General features: G+C 45.0%; 1 protein-coding gene across 5 annotated transcripts in view; it reads right to left on the reverse strand.

The window, feature by feature from the left end:
• Positions 1-3800: 3800 nt before the first annotated feature.
• The window catches only part of SCG3 (secretogranin III), a 149294-nt gene continuing 129671 nt past the window's right edge, over positions 3801-23423 (reverse strand). For all 5 annotated transcript variants that reach the window (XM_084817093.1, XM_084817097.1, XM_084817096.1 and 2 more), the window contains 4 exons: positions 22650-22727; positions 20328-20453; positions 10655-10735; positions 3801-6416 (listed from right to left, as the gene is read on the reverse strand). In XM_084817093.1, the coding sequence (XP_084673219.1) occupies positions 6298-6416; positions 10655-10735; positions 20328-20453; positions 22650-22727 (404 nt within the window). In that variant the 3' untranslated portion in view covers positions 3801-6297. The remainder of the gene's footprint in view (positions 6417-10654; positions 10736-20327; positions 20454-22649; positions 22728-23423) is intronic.

Consider the following 23423-nt stretch of genomic DNA (forward strand, 5'->3'; position numbering starts at 1 on the left):
TACAATGAAGACTGCTGCCACATGGATTGAAGTTTCCATGAAATGAATTCAGTTTAAGCTCTCCCTGTAGATTTACTGTCAACTTTTTTTCACTTCTTTTGATAGAGAATCCTCCAGTGGTATTGTTTTGCACTTATCATGAGCCTGTGCTTCTTAACATTGTGCGGCTTGAAAGGAACAATTGTCCTACTGCCCAAAGTAAAAGGGGAATGATGATAACCTATCTCAAATTTGATTAACCTCTGGAAACTGATGCTTAAAGACATTAGCGTGAACAAATAGTATGTTTTTATTAGCAACGCTAGGTGCTTTTGCAAGTGACAAATGTGGGTTTGGGTAAAATTCTGAAATATGGTATTTTAAACTACCATTGTCAGAATCATTATTTCAGGGAGACGAGTCCCTTTGATATAATTTCCAAATTGTATGTGGATACTGCACTTCTGTTCTTGGCGGCACCTGGTGCAAGCTTATGGAAGTCAATTGCAATGTGTTTCAAATATTTGTATTGCAAAAAGTGTCTTTCAAATTTTAGAGGGATCTCCCCCCCCCCCCCCCCACGAAACTATCACCAACACACATTACGATTGCACCAAAGCACATTCTACAGTGTAGGATCATGGCCTTTAAAGAAGCAATGGGTGAAGAAGAAGAAACAGAAATCTTCATTACTGTATCTTGTAGCAAAGCATTTAATAAAGTACAGTATCAGAAACAGGATTCTTTTAGAAAAGTGTATTGTGAACGTAGTATACTTTGTAATTGTTATGTTTCCCCCCAGCAATCTTTTTAAATAGTGAAGACCCCCTGAAGCATCTAAAAGATACTAAGGATGTTAAAAAAAAAAAAAAAAAAGGAGTGGGTGGAATTAGAATTAGAGGTGTGCGGGCTGCTTTTTTTGTTCTGTTTCAGCAATGGTGGAAATGCCAGCAAATGTGGTCTACTGATTGCCAGTAAATGCTGTGATAGCAAAAGCATTCAATCAACAGTATACTATTAAGTACCAAATTGGGCATATGCAGTGCTAACTATAATAACCGAGATCACTCAGTCTGGCCTTCATTTAGCACACGACATAGTTCTTCTGTAGTGATGGATGCTACTGCCTTCTGGTTGCCTTGTCATCTCATGTTACTGAAGTTTATTGTGTTTGATGCTACCTAATATGACAACTTGAGGCAGTTATTAGAAACATTCACAGAACAAAGTACAGGAAACTATAACTTGATCTTACCTAGCAGCATCTCTTCCCCACATACGTTTTGCTTAACATCCAGCCTGATTGAGAGTTTTGATGAACTCAAGAGTTTGCTTGCTACTTTGTGACCTTTTAGCTGGTCCTAATAAAGGTATTACCGTACTGTTACTGTTGCATTTTTACTAATGGACTAACCCAGCTACCTTCCATTTTCTCAGCCCCTGTCTCTAAAGATACACAACCAAAGGATTGTCTGAACATGTGTTTTATAATAGCTAAACTGTGAGTGGGTGGTTATACCCACCCAGTCTCTGTGTGAGGCTCAACATTCAATTCTCCATTGCCTCAACTCTTTCTTGCCCTCTCTCTCAACTTCCGTCACTCAGTTCTCAGAGGTATTTTGAAAACCCATTTCTTTTGACACCCATCTCTTCCTCTATCTATACTTCCTCTTCTGCATCGCTTGAACAAGTAGTTCATACCTAATGTCTGGCTTGGCTTTTCTTGGTAACCCTTCAGCTTTTACCTGTTTCACTCTACAGAAACTACTCCCAGCAGTGTTGTTTCCCCAATGAGTCTCTCTTGGTCAAATATAAAAGCTTTTTCTGAATCCTCATTCTTTTTCATTTGTCTGTTACTTCGGTGCTTTTGATTATACCAAACCATCAGCCTTATCTTCTGGTGCTTCTAAGACATTGTCTCTTATGATCCTCCCCCTTTCCCTCCAACTGCTCCTTCTCTCAGTCACTTCATATATTATTTGCTCCACATTAAAGCTTGGGGGTGGGGGGGATGCCTCTGTGTGGTGGTGCTCCATGCAGTAGGGGACATAATACTTGGGTTGGGCTTCGCATGGAAGTCAGAACAATAACATGGAACATTTCTTGCCAGCTCTTGCAGTTAGCTAACTCAGGCCTGGAGACATCCCACACTGTTGGGTTGATGGATGTGGGAAGCCCAATACAAATGCTCTGTCCTGCTTCATGGAACACCATTGTGTGTGCTTTTTTCCACCAATTTTTTTATGTGTGGTGAACTGGTGACTCTTCTTTCTCATCTTTCTCTATCCCCTGTAGGAACCACAAAGTGCTTTGTCCCTTGATCTGTATACATACAACCTCTCTGCATTTTCATGGTTTTTACTACAATGATCTACTTTTCTAGTCCCGACCTCTCACCAGTCCTATGTCTCTAATGTTTCTAACTCATGGGTGGCTAAAAGGTAGATCTTTTCTTTCTTTTGTTCCTTCCTTCCTTCCTTCCTTCCTTCCTTCCTTCCTTCCTTCCTTCCTTCTCTGTGGCTGCTTGCTCTCCCTCGCTCCTCTGTCTCTTGCTGGTTCCTCTTTCTTTCCCCCCATCCCACCCCCTTTCTCTGGCTTTCTTATTTCTCTCTCTCTCTCTCTCTCTCTCTCTCTCTCTCCCCCTCCCTCCCTCCCTCCCTCCCCATCCCCATGCAACTGAGTGGAGCAATAGGGAGTGAAAAAGCCCTCCTGCCTAAAACCAGATGGGGGGGGGGCAAAGTTCACCCCTTGCCACGGACCCTGCTACCCCAAGGGTCCTTGGTGAGAGGTGCACTTTGTACCTGCTCCAGCCATTTTTAGGTAGGGGGGCTTTTTCACTCCCTATACAAGTCTGAGGAATCTTTCCATCAAGGGAGTGAAAATAGCTTGGTGGGCGCCTCAGCTTGGCCTTGCAGGTGCAGTGGAAACTCCTGATTTAGTGTGTACACACTTTTGACATGGAGGTGATATGAAACCATCATGTATGGAAGTGGCCCATAATGGGAGATAACCCTTTCCTCTTTCACTGAGGAACATTGGGGTCATCTTGATTCATTGACTCCTTCCTCCACCTCTTTACTACTGCACCAGTTGTTAGAGCATTTCCAGGCCTAACTGAAAGTGCTGTTTATTACCATTAAAGCACTAAAATTTGGAACCTAAATGGTTTGAGACTAGGTTATTTGAATGACTGCCTGCACCTGTATGAACTTGGCTGGCTGTGGAGGTCCTGCTCAAGGGCCCACCATTAATGTCCAGCAGGTGGGCAGACACAAGAGACGGAGCCTCTTCAGTGCTTGCCCCATCTTTATGGAATATCCTTCCATGGGAGGAGTGTTTGGCTCCTTCTCTGGCTGTTTTTAAATAAGCCTTAAAGACCTGGATGTTCCAATCTGCTTTTCACTAAATAACAACGTTGATCTACATTTTGCAAGCTGTGGTTTTAACTGTCATTTTTTCTTTATTTGCTCACTGGTTTTGAAATGAATTAATGAGTTTTTAAGCTGTTCTTTCAGTTAATTGTATTTTAGATCTATATATTTTATTGCTGTATGATTTTATTTGTGACCCACCTTGAGAGGGCTTTCTTTGCCCTGAAAAGTGGCCCTAAACTGTTTAAATAAATAAAATGAATTGTCCAGTGTAACCAAAAAAAATCAGGAAAAGCAACTGATTGTCCACTGCAATGGTAAAAGAGGATGGCTGCTAGGGATGGACAAGCTGTGATAAAAAACTGATTTTTTAAAAATGCTGTCCACTGTCTTGATGGCGTTGTAGCAAATAAGGCAGTATATAAATGTGACTAATAAATAAATGAACAAATCTCACAGAGCATGTCCATTTTTGAAGAAATGTTTTAGATTTTGACTCTCACAGGAAAATCCTAACAGAAAATGTAAAATGCTGAAGGAATACAAATAGATTCCAGTTTTCAGCAAGCCAGCCAGCCAGATCTGGCATTGACATCTGTCCTCCTGATTGTCAGGTTAGGTCTGCACAGAGGCACTGCAGCCCCTCCCCTCCTGCCCATTCAGTGCTTTAATGCTAAACTGGAAATGTGAGAATTAAAAAACCACTGCAAAAGGGGCAGCTGTTACTCAATCCCTACAGATGTTTTGACAGCCGCCGCCCCCCACTTGCAGCACAATCCTACCTGCATCTACTCAGAAGTAAGCCCCACTGAGTTCATGAAACTTCCTCCTGAGAAACTGTGCTTTGAATTGCAGCTTTAACTATGCTTTAGTGTTCCTTTCCCTCTTACACAGATCTGTTTCCCTTGCAGAACAGGGTATCTTGAAGCTGTTTCCCTTGCAGAACAGGAAAGCCAGCATACTCTGTTTTCTTTTTTAAACCCTTTACAATACTGATGATGCTGGGAAATCAGTCATTCCCAAACACTTGTGTGCTGGGGGCATGCTGCAAGAGAGCTAACATAAGAAGTTAGTTAATGAAATAGTGAAAGCCTTCTCTGAACCTGAAACACCCATCTCCAAAGGAGGCTGCAACTGCAATTCTGCATGATTCGCCGCTTTGGTCTTGTCTCTTTCCAATCAATCTCTGCTCAGGGCAGTTAATTCTGCCATGACCCTGCAGTACATATGATTGGATTGTTCAACCCTGTACCCATAGGAGCCTGCTTGAGCTTTAAAATATGCATCAAAGGCCCTCCTCTCCTGGCCCTTCATAGAGAGCTCTTAGATTGGCACCTACCAAACACAGGGCCTTTTTGGTGGTGGCCCTGCATCTTTGGAACTTCCTAGAGAAATATGCATGGCTCCATCACTGCCACTTTTCAAGAGGCCCTTTAAGACACTATTATTCCACTCTGCATTTGGCTAATTTTAATGCTTTTAAAATATTTTATTGCTGCTACTTATAAGTGAGGTTGATGGAGTATTTTATTTATATAATTATTACCTTGTGTGTTTTAACTCTTTATAAACCACCTTGGGAGCACAGTATGCCCTGAAAGGCAGGTTAGGAATCTTTTAAAACATGCAAACAAACTCTTGATACAGATTCAGCAGAAAAGGCCATCCCCTGAAGGGGCTGCTCTTTGTGTCTCATATGTTGCTACTCTGGGTGTGCTTTCCAGTCAGGAGGCACACTCAAAATGGACTTAAGTAATTATTACTATTATTTTTAAAAAAGACAAACACAGCCATCCTCACATAACATTTGGAACAGTGACAGGAATGCATGAGATGGGTCCAGCTTTCTAGTACACATGGTAAAAATAACCTTCTGAAGTGCAAGTTGGAAGTGGGTCTCCAATGTTAATTCAGAGTGTTTCAGCTATCAGGCATTTGGGAAACACTGTTGCTAAATGGTCATTCAGTCCAAAGGAGCTTGAGGAATTACAGCAATTTCCTTTGATGCCGGGGGGGGGGGGGAGGGAGGTCCAAACTTGATGTGGGTTGATTGGCAAACCAGCACACCTCTAATTCTAAGCTCCTCTAATGGATCGTCTTTACATTTTTTTGTTTTGTCTTTAGAAATTAACACTTATTTACACATGTCGTTAGGCTACTCACATCAAGAATTCCATTCTTTATACATGCACAGAGAAATAACACTTATTCAAGAGTGATGGAATATGTTAATGACAAGGTTGCTACTGTACCTGACCGTAGCAATTCCATGGCAATACCATTCCTTCTCCCTGTAAGATCTATTTTCAAGGCTGATGTAGCGTTGAACATATAGCAGCTACGTAATGGCACACAGACACAAAACGAACACACAGACAGCAAGAAAATTGTGATATACTAATGCATTCAAACAGGACCATCGTGGACTTGAAATGACAGTAAAAGCAAATGAGAACTTGAATGTGAGATTTCTTCGCAAATATTTAGTTGAATTATTGTTTTCCTTTGCCCAAAACAATGCCCTTTACAAATTAATAAAGTGGCATCTCTAAAAAGCCACTGAATGGTGCAACATGTTGGTCGATGCTGGGAGAGAAGAGCTCTTCAAAAACACTTGTCCTCTCCGGAAGACAAGTTTGATGACTACAGTTAGGCTAAAGGGAACATGTCAGCATTTTACCCTGTTAACGATAAAGTAGGCAGCAAAATTCTGCCTTCAGTGGGATGATTAAGGTATATGGAAGAATGAATATGCAGTCATTGTGGATTGTTGACAATTTTTTTTTTAACCTGAAAAGATTCAGTACAATGCAGACAATACTTTCTAATAATCTCTTAGGAGTTGGGGTGGGGTGAGGGGAGAAAGAAGGTTGTAGGTCATAGAACTAGAGGTGGGTGAAGATAGACTAGAACTCCCTACAGTTTCAAGAGATGTCTGTTCTGTTGTTTACAGGCTGCCATAGATACGTTTGATCACGTCTGCCTCTTCTTTATCCAGAATGCCCTTGTCCACGTAAGCATCGGCTTGTTGATCAATGAAGTCTCTCAGTTTAGAAAGGTCATAATCTGGAACACAAGAATGAATTTATACTGCAAATCTTGTTTGCATCAGGTTCTCCCTGTAAACATGACAGTTTAATTGGCAGGCTAGGGCTATTTAAGGTCTTGTGCAGGTTTCCCAACACCATTAAAATATGCACCTGGAAAATGGGAATTAAAAACTCATAACCTTGGAGTTAAAGGACAATGGGTTAAGGAAAGATTCTGGGTCTATCTTCAGGGCTGTGAATACATGGGGGGAAACATCCCAAACATATATGATAACTCAGGTTCTGTGGCAAGAAAATCTGAATGCTTTGACTTTTGAGAGCCATGGTGGGCAGAAAAGCAACATATGTGGTGGAGGCTGATGGCTCTGAGAATCCATTCTGGGTTTCAGTCAGAACCAACCAGAGCTCTAAAGGAGCTATCCAAGACACTGAACTCTATCCCCCAAATAGGTTCAGCACCTTGGACAGCTCCTTTAGAGTTCTGGTTGGTTCTGACTGAAACCCAGAATGGATTCACTGTCCCACCAAAATCAAGCCACCAGCCTCCACTGGATATATAAATACTTTAAACAAATAAATAATAAATAAAAATTATGTGGATTACAGTGCAATCCTATGCATGTTAACTAAGAAGTAAGTTTCACTGAGTTTAGTGGGATTTAGGCATGGTTTTACACATGCAGCCGTGAGGTGGCAAAATGGACTGCGCCACTTCGAGCTGTGGGGCTGGTCATGAGGAATCATATTTTCAGATGTTCCCTTATGTTAAAAATTCACTTTCAATTGAAAATTAGCACAGCAGGTAAATGGTTGGGTTGGAACAAGTTTGGCAGAAGGTAGAGTTCCAGATCTTTTGGATGAAAACTCCCAGCATTCCTGACAATTAGCAATCCTAATAGAAGGTAGATCTCTTATCTGGAGGCCTACCTTTTGCCCTCCCCTGGGCTAGAACCTTCCTCCCTGATGTACTCATTTTCAGTTTGAAGGGAGGTCTTTTTTTTTTTTTTTAAGGGGAATCATTTGAAAGCAGTATCCTTGAGCTGTAGCCTGAAATGATACAATCCATTATACAACCTCAGCTAACTGCATCCATCACCTCATCACCGCATTGAGCTTCAGGGGTGGAGCACATACTTTGCATGCAGAAGATTCCAGATTTAATTCCTGGCCTCTCCAATTAATAGGATCAGGTAGAAGGTGGTGTGGCCTCTTCCTGAAACCCTGGAGAGCCACTGCTAGTCAGAGGAGACAATACTGCACTAGATGGACAATAAATATAAGGCAATTCCCTATGTTCCATGTGGATAGGACCTTACCCTTGGTTAGTGTGCATAGAATTGCAGGCTTCCAATAGTCCACTTTGCTTTGACCACTATCTTTCACCATCAGGCCATCAAGTGTAGAATTCCTGGTTCTCTAGAACAGTAGTCTTCAACTGGTAGATTGGGACCCATACCTGGATCATGGGCCGACCTAAGGTGGGTTAAGGCACAATCCTATGCATCTTTGGACAGAAAAAGTACCGCGACTCCCAGCATTCCCCAGCCAGCCATGCTGGCTGGGGAATGCTGGGAGTCATAGGACTCCCCCCACCCGGTCTAAACATGCATAGGATTGTGCCCTGAGACTGCAGTTCTCTACACACCTGAGATTAAGTCCCATTGAACTCAGTGGGCCTTATTTCTGAGCAGACATGCTTAGGATCCCACTGTTAGGGCAGTATCCAATGTGACACTATCGCTAACGTGATTAAGGGTGCAATCCTATGCAAGTTTAGACAGAAAAAAGTCCTACAACTTCCAGCATTTCCCTGACAGCCATGCTGGCTGGGGAATGCTGGGAGTTGTAGGTCTTTTTTCTGTCTAAACATGCATAGCATTGCACCCTTATATGCACAGCCACCATTTTCTTTCTTTTTTAAAAAAAGTACATTGAATAGTATGTTTTAAATACGTTTTATTGTGTTTTAAAAATTTTGTAAGCCACCCTGGGAATTTTATTGAAAGTCCAGGGTATAAATCCCTCAGTCATTCAGTCAGTCAGTCAATCCCTTTTAAACATTATTGTTAAAGAACAGTGAAAAGAGAGGACAAAACAAAGATGGGGGTGTGGGGAGGCAGGGAGAGACATGAGGAGAGAGGGAGGGGGGTTGCCCTAGTTTGAAAAACTTCAAGGTGAGGAGTCTTGATCACTATGTATTGCAATTCTATATTAGCTTTTCATTCTCTAGTTAGAAGATCTCTCTTCCATTTGTATAATCAGAGCAGTATATTGTGAATCTATCTGCAATCACAAAGAAACTGCCATATTTCATAGCATTCACTTACTGCAGCTATTAGGAGAATTTTATAATTGCTCAGTTAATTTATCTGAACTGGATATGCAACAAAGCCTTTATGTCATTTACTTTACATTCATGTCAGCATTTTGTCTAAATTTCTAGATGATGAGTGTTAATATAAATGGAAGAACTTGCATATTATGGATAATTGGGTAAATATGTCTCCCGGTGCTATAACAATTAATAGACAAAGCACATCACTGATCTCTCTTAAGTTCTGTAGAAAAGTATAATAATGGGCACATTAGCAAAAAAAAAGTCAGTAGTATCTTCCATCTGTCGACTCAATTAACATTTATGCCTAAGGAACATTTCCCTGGGACTGAATGGAGAGCTTTACAGATTAATAATTCAAATCCCAATGCTGTGCATATTTGCCACAGCTTCTAGTTTTTCTTCATGTAGTCCTTTTGGAGATTTTCCTTTCCTTATACTTCATCTTCTCAGGATTGCATGCTCAAGATTTTTTACAATTTCAATTTTTGTTTTACAGAACGCTAAAATCTGTGTACCAGCCTTGTAGCTAGAAATGTTTTGGTAGGGCAGCCTAAGGCTACATTTGTTGAAGAACATCTGTGTCAATGCAAAACAGCAAAAACAAAACCCACAACTCTAAAAATGGGTAGACTTGAGAGAGCAATCCTACAGCCCCTAGACAGTGTCTGAGGAGTCATAGGATACTGAGGCTGAAGAGAGAGCTAAAGGCATTGGAGGGGAAAATCTCTGCTTAGATTTCCACCCACCCTTCCCTCCCAGCTGTTGCAGGACGCTCCATGGCGGCTCTTCTCCCAAGGTTGGCAGGGAGGGAAGAGGACATTCATCTGCTGGATCCACAAGCCTCTTGGGCTTCTGTTCCTGCCCCCAGCCGGGTAGGTGAAGGACATCTAGCTCAAAATTCAACAAAGGAGGGCAGAGAGGCTGAAAAAGCTGCCATTGCTCCACCCATCCTGCCTGGCTCTTAGGATAGATGGAGGTTTCCGAGATCAGAGCCCTCCTTCCATCGGGTCTCTCTCCTGTGGGACTGTGTTCTAATACACTGAAATAAGAGTTAAGTTATACCCTCTTACCCTGGGAGAAAGCCCCATTGAACTCAATGGAACTTACTGCTGAGTTGACATGTATAGGATTGCACTGTAAGGCTGCAATCCTATACACTATACACTGGAGTGGGCAGAAGGTAGATCTCCAGATCTTTGGGACTTCAACTCCTTGAAGCCCCTGCTGGCATGGCCAATATTCAAGAATGCTGGGAGTTAAGGTTCAAAACACCTAGAGATCTACTTTCAGTCACACTTGCCCAGAAGTAAGTCCCATTGATCTTAATATTACTTACTTCTGAGTAGACAAGCATGATTGTGCCTCTCCATATCAAACTCCCCAGGCTTTGAGATATTCCACTGAAGCCCTCTTGAAGGTGCCATCTTTATTGGAGGTTCAGTATTCAGCAGTGGTATAGCCAGGGCTCGCAGGAATCCAGTGCCAGCAATTTTTTTTAATCATCATCATCATCATCAATAGGGACACTGAGGGACACTCATCTGCCACCCCACTCAGAATTCCTTGTTCCTTCCCAGCTTAGCTACATTCCTCACAGTAGCTGGGGGGAATTGGATTTTCCCAACAAAAATATATTGTTCCCTGTTGTAATGCAAAGTATTTTGGGGTGTTTTTGTTTCTCAAATGGGCAATTAAGACCCAGTAGCTTTACAAAAGACCTGCTCCTGCTAGAACTGGTTTGTTGATAGAGATCAAAACAGCTGCCTGTTGTTCCAGGATAGGATACTTGGCTTTGTATTTTGTTACTCTGATTTTCTAAAACTCTAGTTCTAAACCTCCAGCCCATTTATACCAGGGAGCCAAATTCTGAACACAATCTGTCTCCTCCCCAGCACAACACAGTTCTCACATCCTACCTTCTTTATTTCCCTGAGTGTTGTGTTCCTTCAGCCATTCGATGTTCTTTCTGATGGCTTCCAAATATGCCTCCGCTTTCCCTTCGAAGGCAAGAAAAAAGAAATCAAACTACATTAGCAAGTTTAGATATATCAGCCGTGCTCACACAACCACAGAGAGGGAAATAAGCCATGGTGGCTTATTTCCCCCACTGCACATGCTGGGGGGATTTACATAACTGCCTTCACCGGCATGGCTTGCATGTTGTGTGAACCCGACAAGGGTGGCTTACTGCAGCAGCTAGACTGCTGACTGGAACACCTCATAAAAACCATATCACACCAGTTTTAAGGGAATTGCGCTGGCTGCCAATACGCTTCCGGTCGGAATTCAAGGTTTTGGTGATGACATTTAAAGCCCTAAGTGGCTTGGGACCTCGATATCTGAGGGAATACCTCTCCCTATATATGCCTGCCTGAGAACTGTTGGAGAGGCCCTCCTCTGCGTCGCACGAGTACGAGTCATACTCTATGGTGGGACATGGGAGAGGGCCTTCTCTGCTGTGGCACCCCAGTTATGGAATGCCCTCCCCTTGGAGGCCTGATTGGCGCAGACATTGGTCTCGTTTTGGTGCAAGTAAAAACATGGCTTTTTACCAAAGCCTTTGAGGGCTAAATGCATTCTCTAGCACGTTGTTTTAACTGTCTTATTGTCTTAGATTTTAACTGGTATTAGCTTAATAGTTTAATATGTTTTTAGGTGTTTAAATTATTTATTGTTTTATACTGTTTAAATTTATTTAATCTGTACGCCGCCCTGAGAGCTTAATGATATAGGGCGGGATAGAAATGTAATAATAATAATAATAATAATAATAATAATAATAATAATAATAATAATAATAATATAATTACTGCTATGCTTAACAAGCCACACAGAACCCATGGGCTATTTTGGGGTTCTGGGGTGGCTTAACTATGGCAACAGCCACCCTTGCCAGTGAGGATAATTACGCAGAGCTCCCTGGCACATGATTGGCATGTGTGAAGGGGCATATAAGCCACTGTGGCTTATTTCTCCCTCCATGATCATGCAAATGGGCCTATCATGTGGTTAATATGCAATGTTCTGTTACAGTGCGGATTCAGCTCGATGTATTGTTGGTCTTAGTTTTCTGAGACAATCCTGCAATTGTTACATAGATTTTTTTAAAAAAATCTCTAAAGGAAGTAGCCCACTTTGAAACAAAGCTAGGGTCAGTTCCTCCCCTGGATTTGCAGTTAGATCTAGCAAAGGCAACCCTAGGTGAGCTTAAGCCATTCTCTCCCTTTTGCTAGATTAATTTCAAGCTTTGAAATCAAAGCATAGGAGAGTGTTTCATTTGTAAATAAAATAAAATAAAAAGACCTACATGTGAAAATGTATATGGCTCCATTTTCCAAGGGTTAAAATTGTATTTTAGAATAACAACAATGATAAAATTAATAATAATAAATCTCGTGTCTGTATAATGTGGTGGTGTGTTTTAAATTTGAAGCAACAGCAAGTCATTTTTGCCTACAGAGCAACCAGGACAAAATTAGCTTCAAAGCTAAGCTAATATGGACTGCGGGGGAATATAATAGTTTAATGGATTCTGAACTTTTCTGGAGCTTCACTGATAATAACATACTCCCAACTGTCAGAAAGTACAAGAGCTATTAGCTTCCTGGAAGGCTCTTACTGTCTGCTCTGCACGTCTCATCCTGTCAAGAGCCGGCCATTTGACTTAAATTAGCTTTCCCCAACCTGGTGCCCTTCAGATGTTTTTGACTTCAACTTCCATCATTGACCAGCATGACCAATAGTGAGGAATTCTGAGAGTCACAGTCCAAAACATCTGGAGAGTGCCAGGTTGGGAAAGGCTGGCTTAAACAAATAATTCTGGCATACAAGATGGAGGCTCCAACAGGCAAGGGTTAGTGCCCTAAATCAATATGGATTGGCTCACAGATGCTAATACTGGTGACTGCAGCTTCAAGTGGCGACTTGCATGAAGTGATGTGTCCAGTTCAAAATTTTCCAGAAAACTCAAATTTCTGATGTCCTAAATCAATTATGATGTAATGTAGCATCCTTGGATTATAGGTACCTTGGATTTTAACATATCGCTCTGCTTACCCCACCTCACCATCTCATTTACAAGCAAATGGACATGCATATGTGGTGCAATCCTATACATGTCTACTCAGAAGTAAAGCACATTTAGTTCAATAGGACTTACTCCCATGTAAATGTGGATAGGATTGCAGTTTAACAGTGCAATGTTATGCATGTCTACTCAATATATATGCTTGTTGTTGTTCAGTCGTTCAGTCGTGTTCGACTCTTCGTGACCCCAAGGACCATAGCATGCCAGGCCTTCCTGTCCTGCGCTCTCTCCCGGAGCGTGCTCAAGTTCATATTCATTGCATCCGTGATGCTATCTAGCCATCTCATCCTCTGCCGTCCCCTTCTCCTTTTGCCTTCAGTCTTTCCCAGCATCAGGGTCTTTTCCAGGGAGTTTTCTCTTCGCATTAGGTGGCCAAAATATTGGAGCTTCAGCTTCATTATCTGTCCTTCCAATGAGCACTCAGGGTTGATTTCCTTTAGGATGGACTGATTTGACCTCCTTGCAGTCCAGGGGACTCGTAAGAGTCTTCTCCAGCACCACAGTTCGAAAGCATCAATTCTTCGGCGCTCAGCCTTCCTTATAGTCCAGCTCTCACAGCCATACATTACTACTGGGAAAACCATAGCTTTGATTAGACGGACCTTTGTCGGCAAGGTGATGTCTCTGCTTCTTACTATGCTGTCTAGGTTGGCCATAGCTTTCCTCCCAAGGAGCAAGCGTCAGAGAGCCAGTGTAGTGTAGTGGTGAGAGTGACGGACTGGGAGCTGGGAGATCCGGGTTCTAGTCCCCACTTGGCCATGGAAGCTCACTGGGTGACTTTGGGCCAGTCACAGACTCTCAGCCCAACCTACCTCACAGGGTTGTTGTTGTGAGGATACAATGGTGAGGAGGAGGATAATGTAAGCCGCCTTGAGTTCCTTGCGAGAGAGAGAAAGGCGGGGTATAAATGCAATAAATAAATAAATAAATAAATTTTAATTTCATGGCTACAGTCACCGTCTGCGGTGATCTTGGAGCCCAAGAAAGTCAAATCTGTCACTGCTTCCATTTCTTCCCCTTCTATATGCCAGGAAGTGATGGGGCCAGATGCCATGATCTTCGTTTTGTTAATGTTGAGTTTCAAACCAGCTTTTGCACTCTCCTCTTTCACCCTCAACAAGAGGCTCTTGAGATCCTTTTCGCTTTCTGCCATTAGGGTGGTATCGTCTGCATATCGAAGGTTGTTGATAATTCTCCCAGCAATCTTAATTCCGACCTCTGATTCATCCAACCCGGCATTTCTCATGATGTACTCTGCATATAAGTTAAATAAGCAGGGTGACAATATGCAGCCTTGTCGTACTCCTTTCCCAATTTTGAACCAATCGGTTGTTCCATGTCTGGTTCTTACTGTTGCTTCTTGACCCTCGTACAGGTTTCTCAGGAGACAGGTAAGGTGGTCTGGTACTCCCATCACTTTCAGAATTTGCCACAGTTTGTTGTGATCCACACAATCAAAGGCTTTAGCGTAGTCAATGAAGCAGAAATAGACGTTTTTCTGGAATTCTCTTGCTTTCTCCATGATGCAGCGAATGTTGGCGATTTGATCTCTAGTTCCTCTGCCTCTTCGAAACCCAGCTTGTACTTCCGGTAGTTCTCGGTTCGCATACTGCTGAAGCCTAGCTTGTAGGATTTTGAGCATCACCTTGCTGGCATGTGAAATGAGCGCAATTGTGCGGTAGTTTGAACACTCTTTGGCGTTGCCCTTCTTTGGAATTGGAATGTAAACTGACCTTTTCCAGTCTTGTGGCCACTGTTGAGTGTTCCAGATTTGTTGGCATATTGAACACAGCACTTTAACAGCATCATCTTTTAGGATTTTAAATAGCTCGGCTGGAATACTGTCATCTCCGCTAGCTTTGTTGTTACTAATGCTTCCTAAGGCCCACTTGACTTCACTCTCTAGGATGTCTGGCTCAAGTTCAGTGACCGCACTATCATGGCTATCAGGGACATGAAGATCTTTCCTGTATAGTTCTTCTGTGTAGTCTTGCTACCTCTTCTTAATCTCATTAATAGTAGATATGATGGTCACCTGAATTAAATTCGCCCATGCCTGTCCATTTTAGTTCGCTGATTCCCAAGATGTCAATGTTCAATCTTGCCATCTCATGTTTGACCACCTCTAGCTTACCTTGATTCATTGATCTGACATTCCAGGTTCCTAAACAATATTGTTCTTTACAGCATCGGATTTTCTTTTCACCACCAGACACATCCACAGCTGAGTGTCCTTTCGGCTTTGGCCCAGCCGCTTCACTCTTTCTGGTGCTACTTGGAAATACCCTCTGCTCTTCCCCAGTAGCATATTGGACACCTTCCGACCTGAGGGGCTCATCTTCCGGCGTCATCTCTTTTAGCCTTGTGATACGTTCCATGGGGTTTTCTTGGCAAGAATACTGGAGTGGGTTGCCATTTCCTTCTCCAGTGGACCACATTTTGTCAGAACTCTCTGCCATGACCTGTCCGTCTTGGGTGGCCCTGCACGGCATAGCTTATGGCTTCACTGAGTTACGCAAGCCCCTTCGCCACAACAAGGCAGTGATAGTAACCCCCAACAGAAATTAATTACAACTTTGAAACTGCCCAGTTTTAGTGACATGGTATCAATTCATTATGATACTAACTAATTTACAAAACACTTTAAAAAAGAGAAAGAAATGGAATCTATTCCTTGAAAAAATATAGTAGCAGGAAAAAATCCACCTCACATCACTGTTTACATGTGTGAATGAACTAAATTCTCAGTTGAGAATAGGGATGTCAGAGAAATTGTTTGGGAGGTGGGGTCAATGCCCCCCCGACTTCATTTTGGTTCCTGCTGCAGCACCCAACTTGACCTGCAGTGAGTTGGGCCAGTTTGCGGATTTTCTGGGAATTTTGCCTATTTAGGTAAGCAGGGCGAAGTTTCTGCAATTTGCAGAAATTACGGCCAAATCTGTGCAAATTATGGCCAAATTTGTGCATATCATGGTTGAATTTGCACGAATTATTCAAATTATGGCTGAATTTGGGTAATTTGCACAAATTGCTCAGAAATGTGCAATTCCCCCCCAAACATATTCAGAAAAGTTCTCGGAGTCTGGGGAACAGCCCGTAGCTCAGCTCTCAGATGCAAAGCAAGCCGTACACACCACGGAACTCCATCGAGCCAGAAAAGAACATCCCTCGTTGAGAACGTTCAGCTCCAAATGGGGCAGGGGGATGAAATTTGGGCCCCCTGAATTGGCGTGGGGAGAGTTGAGGGGAAGAGACCAGCAGTATTTGAAAAGTTCAGCTTAGCATTCCAGTGATGGTGACCTTTTCTTTATGTTTTTAGTTTTGGAGTTGCAGCCATAGGTGACTTATCAGTGCTGCTGATTTTCCCAAATGATGCCCTGGATGTAATGTTGTTCCAGGGTGTTCAAGGAAACACTAGGAAAAAGAGTAGCTGGCAGACTAGGAAATGATGCCCTGGATGTAGTGTTGTTCCAGGGTATTCTAGGAAACACTAGGAAAAAGAGTAGTTTACTCACTCCACTGAATGTCCTGGAGAGGGTCATTATGGGCAGACTGCCAGCTGGCAAATCACCAAGAATAATTCTGTGGCTGCCTGTGGAGGCTGCCCGAAATCCAGGCCCAGACAAAGGCATCTCGCCACCTCAAGCAAGGCAGCAGTGCTGCTCCCCACCCAACCAGCCAGCAAACCATTGTTCTTAGCGCCAGCGGCCCTGCTGTGCCCACGCTCCTGCATGTGTTCCTTCCTTCCTCCCTGCTCGCTGGCTGCTCCCTCATGTGCATGGCTGGCCAGTTTAGCGGGTTGCTTGCTCCTTCCAGCATGGCTGCCGCTCCCGCCTTGTGCATCAACTACCACGATAGGTCCGGTGAACTCCTGGAGGGGTTGGCCAGGGCTGGCCTCTCACAAAAGCTCGAAGAAGCTCTGTGGCTGGCTGGGGCACAAAGCAGGAGCACCCAGGCAGGCAGGAGTGAGCAGCCAGCTGGCTGCCTGAGCAAGTGAGGGAGTGGCTGGCTAAGCAGGCAGGCAGGCAGGCAGGTGGGTGGCTGGGTGGGTGGCTGGGTGGGTGGGCAGGTGGTGGCCGCAGCTCCAGCCATGGCCACCTGTGGCCCCCATGAGAAAAAGAAGCAGCTGGCCAAGCAAACAGGTGGGCGGCTGGCAGCAGTGGCTCTCAGCCATGGCTGCCCACAACGGAAAGAAGTGGCCGGCCCTCCTGGCGGGGCTGGAGTGCGGGGAGCAGCATCATTTGCTGCTCTTTCCTGCTGTACCACCTGATGCGGGCACTTCACCTCGTGTAGCGGTGGGGCCCTGCCTCAACCTATGCAGAAAAATAGAACAGCAACAAGAAGAGTCAGCACCACCGCAGCCACAATGGCATGTTGGACTTTTCGAATAAGCCCAACCCTGGAAAACCACTAAAATGTCAGACAAATTTGCTGCCTGCAAATGGGGCAGCAATCTCTCTCTCTCTCTCTCTCTCTCTCAGGTGGAGGGGAGGACAATTCTGTTCAGCCCTTGAAAGAACCATGGCAGATCAAACATTGCAGGGACCTTGCCTCTTAGCAATTCACTGCACAAATGGTTAGGCGGAGAGCGACTGTCAAAAGCCCCTCAAGACGCCCACCATCTGTATTTCCTCCTGAGCCATTCAGCGGGCAGCATTTTAGCCTGGAAACAGCTTGCAGATGTTTGGTGTGTGTGTCTGACAACCTCTTGAGTTACAGACTGATCAATATCCTCGACCCAGACTATTGAACTAGCTAATGATTTTACGTTTTGAAAAAGGGAGAGATGCAATTAGGGGCAAATCTTAGGCTGCAGTGGTGCATGGAACGTATTGAATTTGGGTTGCAAAGGTAGCATTCTGAGTCTGAAAGGAAAGATAATGGCTTTGCTTGTTCTCAGCCCCTCATATCAACCCTTGTTAAAGTGTGCCACTTCCGCCACCCACAGTTCAGTGTTGCTTTCCCATTTCCTTCTGTTCGAGGCTAACAGCACTCATCAGTCACTTGATGTGATAACCTGATGACTGATTCATTTTTCCCTGTTTGTAGCCCACCCCTTCCTCCAAGGAGCTCAGCCCAGCATCCCATTTTCTCACAGCAATGACTTCATGTTACAGCTTGGCTGTAGGCAGCTGCCAGGAGGAAGCCGGGAACCAGAAATAATTACCAAGGAGTCCGAGCTGGTGAATACCGCTGTGGCACAGGCAAAGTCTCATGTGGACAAGAAAGAGTTCGGAGTTGCCATCGTCAGTGCCGGCTCCAGGTTTTCGAGGGCCGTCGGGCAAGGCAGCCTCAATGGGCCCCCTCCCTCTGTGAGTCAACCTTCTCACCACCATTGACACATGCTGCCATTGCTCTAATTGACACTAGCTACTAGGGTGACTCATCATTGCTACCGCTTGCTTGCTTGGCAGGCAGCCAGCCAGTGAAATGTGCCATCCGTGGGAACTCAGGCCAAACTCAGAAGGGATAATAATAAGAGGAGTTAGGTGTTGAAGTGGAGGAGGTCACTCTCCCTAATCTCTGCTGTCAGTTTCTTTGAAGTGCAAATAACCCCTCTCCCCTTGTACAACTTTCCTATTCAGCTTCACAGCGGATGACCCTATGCTCGCTTTGGCTGAGTTTGAAGTACACATTACCCGGCAGGCAGGCAGGCAGAGTAGTGTCTGTAGTTATGTGCTTCTTCTTTTTTTTTAACACACAAAATGAATATTTTATATATACTGTATATGCCACACCTGCCAAATTTCAGACAGTTTTTAATTTAAAAAATGATGCAAGTGAACGGAAGGAACGGAGAGTGTAGCAAGTGCACATAATTATCCAGTGTATATTTATATATGGAGTTGGTGATCTCTGCAGCCTGGGGGCAGAATGGCGGAGACAAACCACAGCCAGTGCTCAGGGCCTCGGTGGCCTCAAGGAACGGCTGGAGGCCACCTGCAGCTCTCCAACAGATTATGGATGCCAGACAGTGGGGTGGGATATGCCTTGGTGCTGCCCATTCCAAGGGCATCCTTCATGGTCAGGCTGAAGATATGTGCGATGCAGCAGATGCCCTCAAATCCTCCCTTGCACACAGCCTTCACCATGTTGGCTCCCCACCCCATGACCATGTAACCATGGGTGAGCTGGTGCCCAGCCAGCCACCCCTCCACCATCTGGTTCATGGCCTCCATAATCTCTGCTGCTGTGTGGGACAGGTCCATGACTTGTCCGTGAAGGAGGGTCAAGCAATGCCCATAACTTCCCACCAGTCCCAGAAGCGCTGGCTGCTACTGTCCCTGCAGATGCCCACCAGTGAGCTGTCAGGGACAAGTAAGCACGTGCTCCGCCTTTGCTGGACCAAATGCCCGAGGTGAAGTGCACCAACTGTGACTCTGCCTCGTGGAGATGGTCCAGCACTTTCTCCTGGCATGCCTGGTAGAGGGAGGGCACCACCCACCTGCTAAGGGTGGTGTGACATGGCAGCTTATAGTAGGGCACCACAAGGACCATCAACCTCTTGAACCCCACATTTTCGACGAGGCTGAATGGCTGGTTGTCCAACACCACCATCTCACCAATACAGTTGGCGATCTGATGGGGCGTTGGAAACCTCCACCTTGTGGACCCATACTTCAGCCGCCCCATCTCCTGCATGTTGGCCTGCCTAAGTCTCTGGCCGGATGGAGAGCTTGCAGGAATTCTGGATCCACCAGCCTTCTGCTGGCTCCTGGTGCCTGACTACTGGGACGTGGGGGCCTCTTCCCCGAGCATGACTGATTGGTGCTGCCTTCTCAAGTGCTGCTGGTGGTGTGGTGCCCTGGCTGTTTCCCCCTGCTCAGAGATGCCTTGCAGTGGTGGCAGACGGCAGTGCTCTGCCGTCCCACCTCGACGTGGTCCCACACGATGCTGCCCTGATGCTTCCATGGAGGAGACACAGACTGCCTGCCTGGAATCTCAGGGGTCATCCCAGGAGCAGGGGAAGCAATGGAAGAGGGGTCAGGCACTGGAGATTGAGCCTCTGCCTGTGGTTCCCCCTCCCCCACACCCTGGAGGGTCTCCTCCTCTTTGCTCTCCACCACACTGAGGACATCGGACAACTCTGACCCACCATCCATCAGTGAGCTCCCCTCTTCCACTGCAGAAGGAGATGGTGCTCCTCCTTTGGCAACAGTGCTACTGCTGCCACCTCCACCAGCCTCCTTGGACAGTGACTGCATGCCCCCCCCAGCCCTCCATAGGCCAAGTGATGTCTGGGGGCATAGGCCCAGCCACAGATTGGATATGACAAGGAGACTCTTCTCCCCATCACATCCTTAAGCCCCGGTAGCCCCCAGGCCCGGGGGAGGGGCTTGGGAGTGGATGGGGCTTGGGGAAGGAAGAGGGTGGAGCCCATGGAGGGAGCCCAAGTCTCCACTAGCCAGATGAGTAACCTCCATGGGCCAGATTAGGCTGCATGGGCCAGAGGTTCCAATATAACACATACTGGAAACAATATAGTCACTGTAGGTTCTTACCTTTTGGCTCTTCATTATTCCCTGTATTTTGTTCTTCAGATTTTGTGGAATCTTTTAGTGTTTCATATTCCTTTTCCATTTTAGCTGCTGCTGCTTTTGTACTATCAGCCTCTTCAGTGCTCTTGTCTAGAGAGGTTGCAAGCAGAGCATCTCCTTAGCCTTGTATCGTTAGAACCATAGCATTTTCCAATGGGCGTCATTAGAAAATTTTCTAACTTGTTATGTGTTGTAAGGAACTTTAACACCTTTTGGTGGCTTACTGACTCTTCAGGAAGGGTATAGTAGCCATAAAGAAGCTATAGTACTATTGGCCACTTTTCACTAGCAGTAGCTCTTTACAAACTCAGGCAGAAGTCTTTAAAAGCCAGCCATTCTACCTGAGATCCTATCTACTGGAGATGGAACTTGGATCCTTCTCAGAGCTGACATCATGGGTTGGCATTTTGGGGCACTGGCCAAGGCAGGGGCCTTGGCAAGTGCCCTACCCCCAGCAGAGGACCTATTGCCAACCCCTGCAGGTCCCTCACCCTGCTTCTTCTCTGTCTTGTTAGTTGTCACCACCTATTCACCTAAGCAAGTAAGTTGTGAAAGGAGCAAAGAGAAGGTTCAGAGGCATCTGCTTATCTAGTCATGTTCTCTGGCCTTGATCCCCCCTCTGGAGCAGAGGGGAACTTCGAGGTGGAGGAGGCATTGTCCAGTGAGCCATCTACTCCTGGACCTTCCAGGCCAGAGGATGTGACTTTGATGGGCTCTTTGGGCTCAGAAGGCACCCCTCGATGCTGTCTTCACCACTCCGTGATGGACAAGTAAGAGGCTACAGAATCAAGTGATGGCCCTTTAAGAGACAGAAAGTGCCTCATAGGGGGGTGGGGTTACCACCCAGATTGTCTAGCTTTCATAAAGCCTCAAAATAACTTCTGCAGTTTGCTGAGACAACGGCCGGGTTTGCATGATCATTGTAATCCACGATGGCTTCAGTACACCACCATACTTTGTGTCATGTGCTGGGTGCCCATGGGCACCCATTCTGTAAGCCAATCCCTGCCCGTAGGTTGTGTCATCTGAACCTGGCGAGGGTGGGTTGTTGGCTTGGTTAACAAAACCACACAGAACCTATGGGCTGTTTTAGGGTTGTGGATGGTTTGTTAACCTCGCCAACAATCCACCCTTGCCAAGTTTGGATGACATGACAACTTATGTGTGGGGCTGGCTTATGGAATGGGCACCGAGCACATGCCACAAACCACAGTGGCTTATTTACGCCACTGTGGGTAACAATGATCATGCGAACCAAGTCAAAAGCGTTTCCTGAGTGAATTCCAATCAGCTTAGATCTGTCCAGGGTCCTGACAGACTCAGCCTGGTGTGACCTTGCCTTTCCATCCTGCATCATTGGACTTGACTCTGCTTCATTAGACTTGACTCTGCCTTTGCCTTCTAGTACATGCAATTGCTTCAGATCAGCTCCCCTGGGAACCTTGCGCTGGGCTAGACAGAACACTAGCCTTCTTTTATTTGGTTGGCCATGTGGATTGGGCCCAAGGGAGAGGGCAAGCAAATGGGCTGTGACAGCAGTGAGGAGAAAGTGGGCCCACACAGGGATGGAGTCCAACGAGGGCACCTTGCTTGTGAGTCCCCACAAACCCTAGTGCTGATTGGACCTTCTGAGTACAATGCATGCGCTCTGTCACTCAGCTATGGGCTGACCAATGGCACTGGGGATCTTCATGTAGATGGTTTCAGCAGAGAAACGAGATCATGAAGCAGTGGAGGCTGGTGGCTCAGATGACAGTGGGGTGGTGAATCCACTCTGGGTTTCAGTCAGAACCAGTCAGAACTCTAAAGGAGCTATCCAAGATGCTCTGCACCTTGGATAGCTCCTTCAGAGTTCTGACTGGTTCTGATTGAAAAAAAAGAAAGGTTCCTCCTGTGCAAGCACCGGGTCATTACTGACCCCTAGAGGGACGCCGCTTGCGCTGGCGTTTTCATGGCAGACTATAGCGGGGTGGTTTGCCATTGCCTTCCCCAGTCATGACTACCTTTCCCCCCAGCAAGCTGGATACTCATTTTACCGACCTCAGAAGGATGGAAGGCTGAGTTGACCTGAGCCGGCTACCTGGGACTCAGCTTCCACTGGGATCGAACTCAGGTCTGACATCGGAGCCACCAGCCTCCACTGTCATTAAGGCAATCAGAAATGGGGGGAAATAAATGGGAGTAAATTACACCACATACGGGTCAGAGAGTATAGGATGCACCCAATTGCTAGCTTTCATTATTTATAGGGATTAAATAAGTGCCTGAAAGTCACTGTAAAAATACCTGATGGCAGTTTGTTTTTGGCACTGGGCTTTTCAAGTTTCTTTCTTGTCTGAAGAGCTATCATCGCATCCAGGTTTTCTGGAAAGCAGAAATAGAAAACATTCATTCCTAAACAGAAGTGTAGGTTTATGTGGGACTTGATTTGATGGGTTAGCAAAGTTGACAACTGTTTTCCTTGCACCACTGAAGTAGAGATTTTCAGACATCTTAAAAACAATTTGAATATCTGTGATAATGATGCTGATTATAAAACAAACAAACACACCCCTCAAAAAAACCCTAGAAACCAAAATGAAACACACACAAATTCTATATATAGCAGGGGTGCAAAACATGCATCTCCCCCAACCGCCAAATTTTTGATGGTTTCCTGGTGTGTGTTTTTCCCATTATGGAATGATCTCCCCAACAAGGCCTGCCTGGCACCAACATCGTTATCTTTCCAGCGCCAGGTTAAAACTGCCCTCTTCTTTCAGGTATTTGGCAGCATATAATGAGTTTTTAATCAGGTCCTGGATTGCCTTTGGCTGATTGTTTAGAAACAGTTTTTTTGATATATGTTGTCTCTCTGTGTATGCTGTCAGTTTATAGATGTTTATGTAAACGGTTTTTAAAATTTTGTATAATGTATTTTAATGGCTTTTAATTTTTGTGAGCCGCCCCAAGAATTTTGGCTATCGGGCGGTATAGCAATACAATAAATGAAAGGGTTGAAATGCTAAGTTACTGACTTAGTTAAGGCTTGGCTACTGGCATTTTTTGTAATATGGTAAT

This window comes from Heloderma suspectum, chromosome 11 (genome assembly GCF_057233095.1).
Source record: "Heloderma suspectum isolate Gila_16-S chromosome 11, 16-S_ref, whole genome shotgun sequence".
NCBI classification, from domain to species: Eukaryota; Metazoa; Chordata; class Lepidosauria; order Squamata; family Helodermatidae; genus Heloderma; species Heloderma suspectum.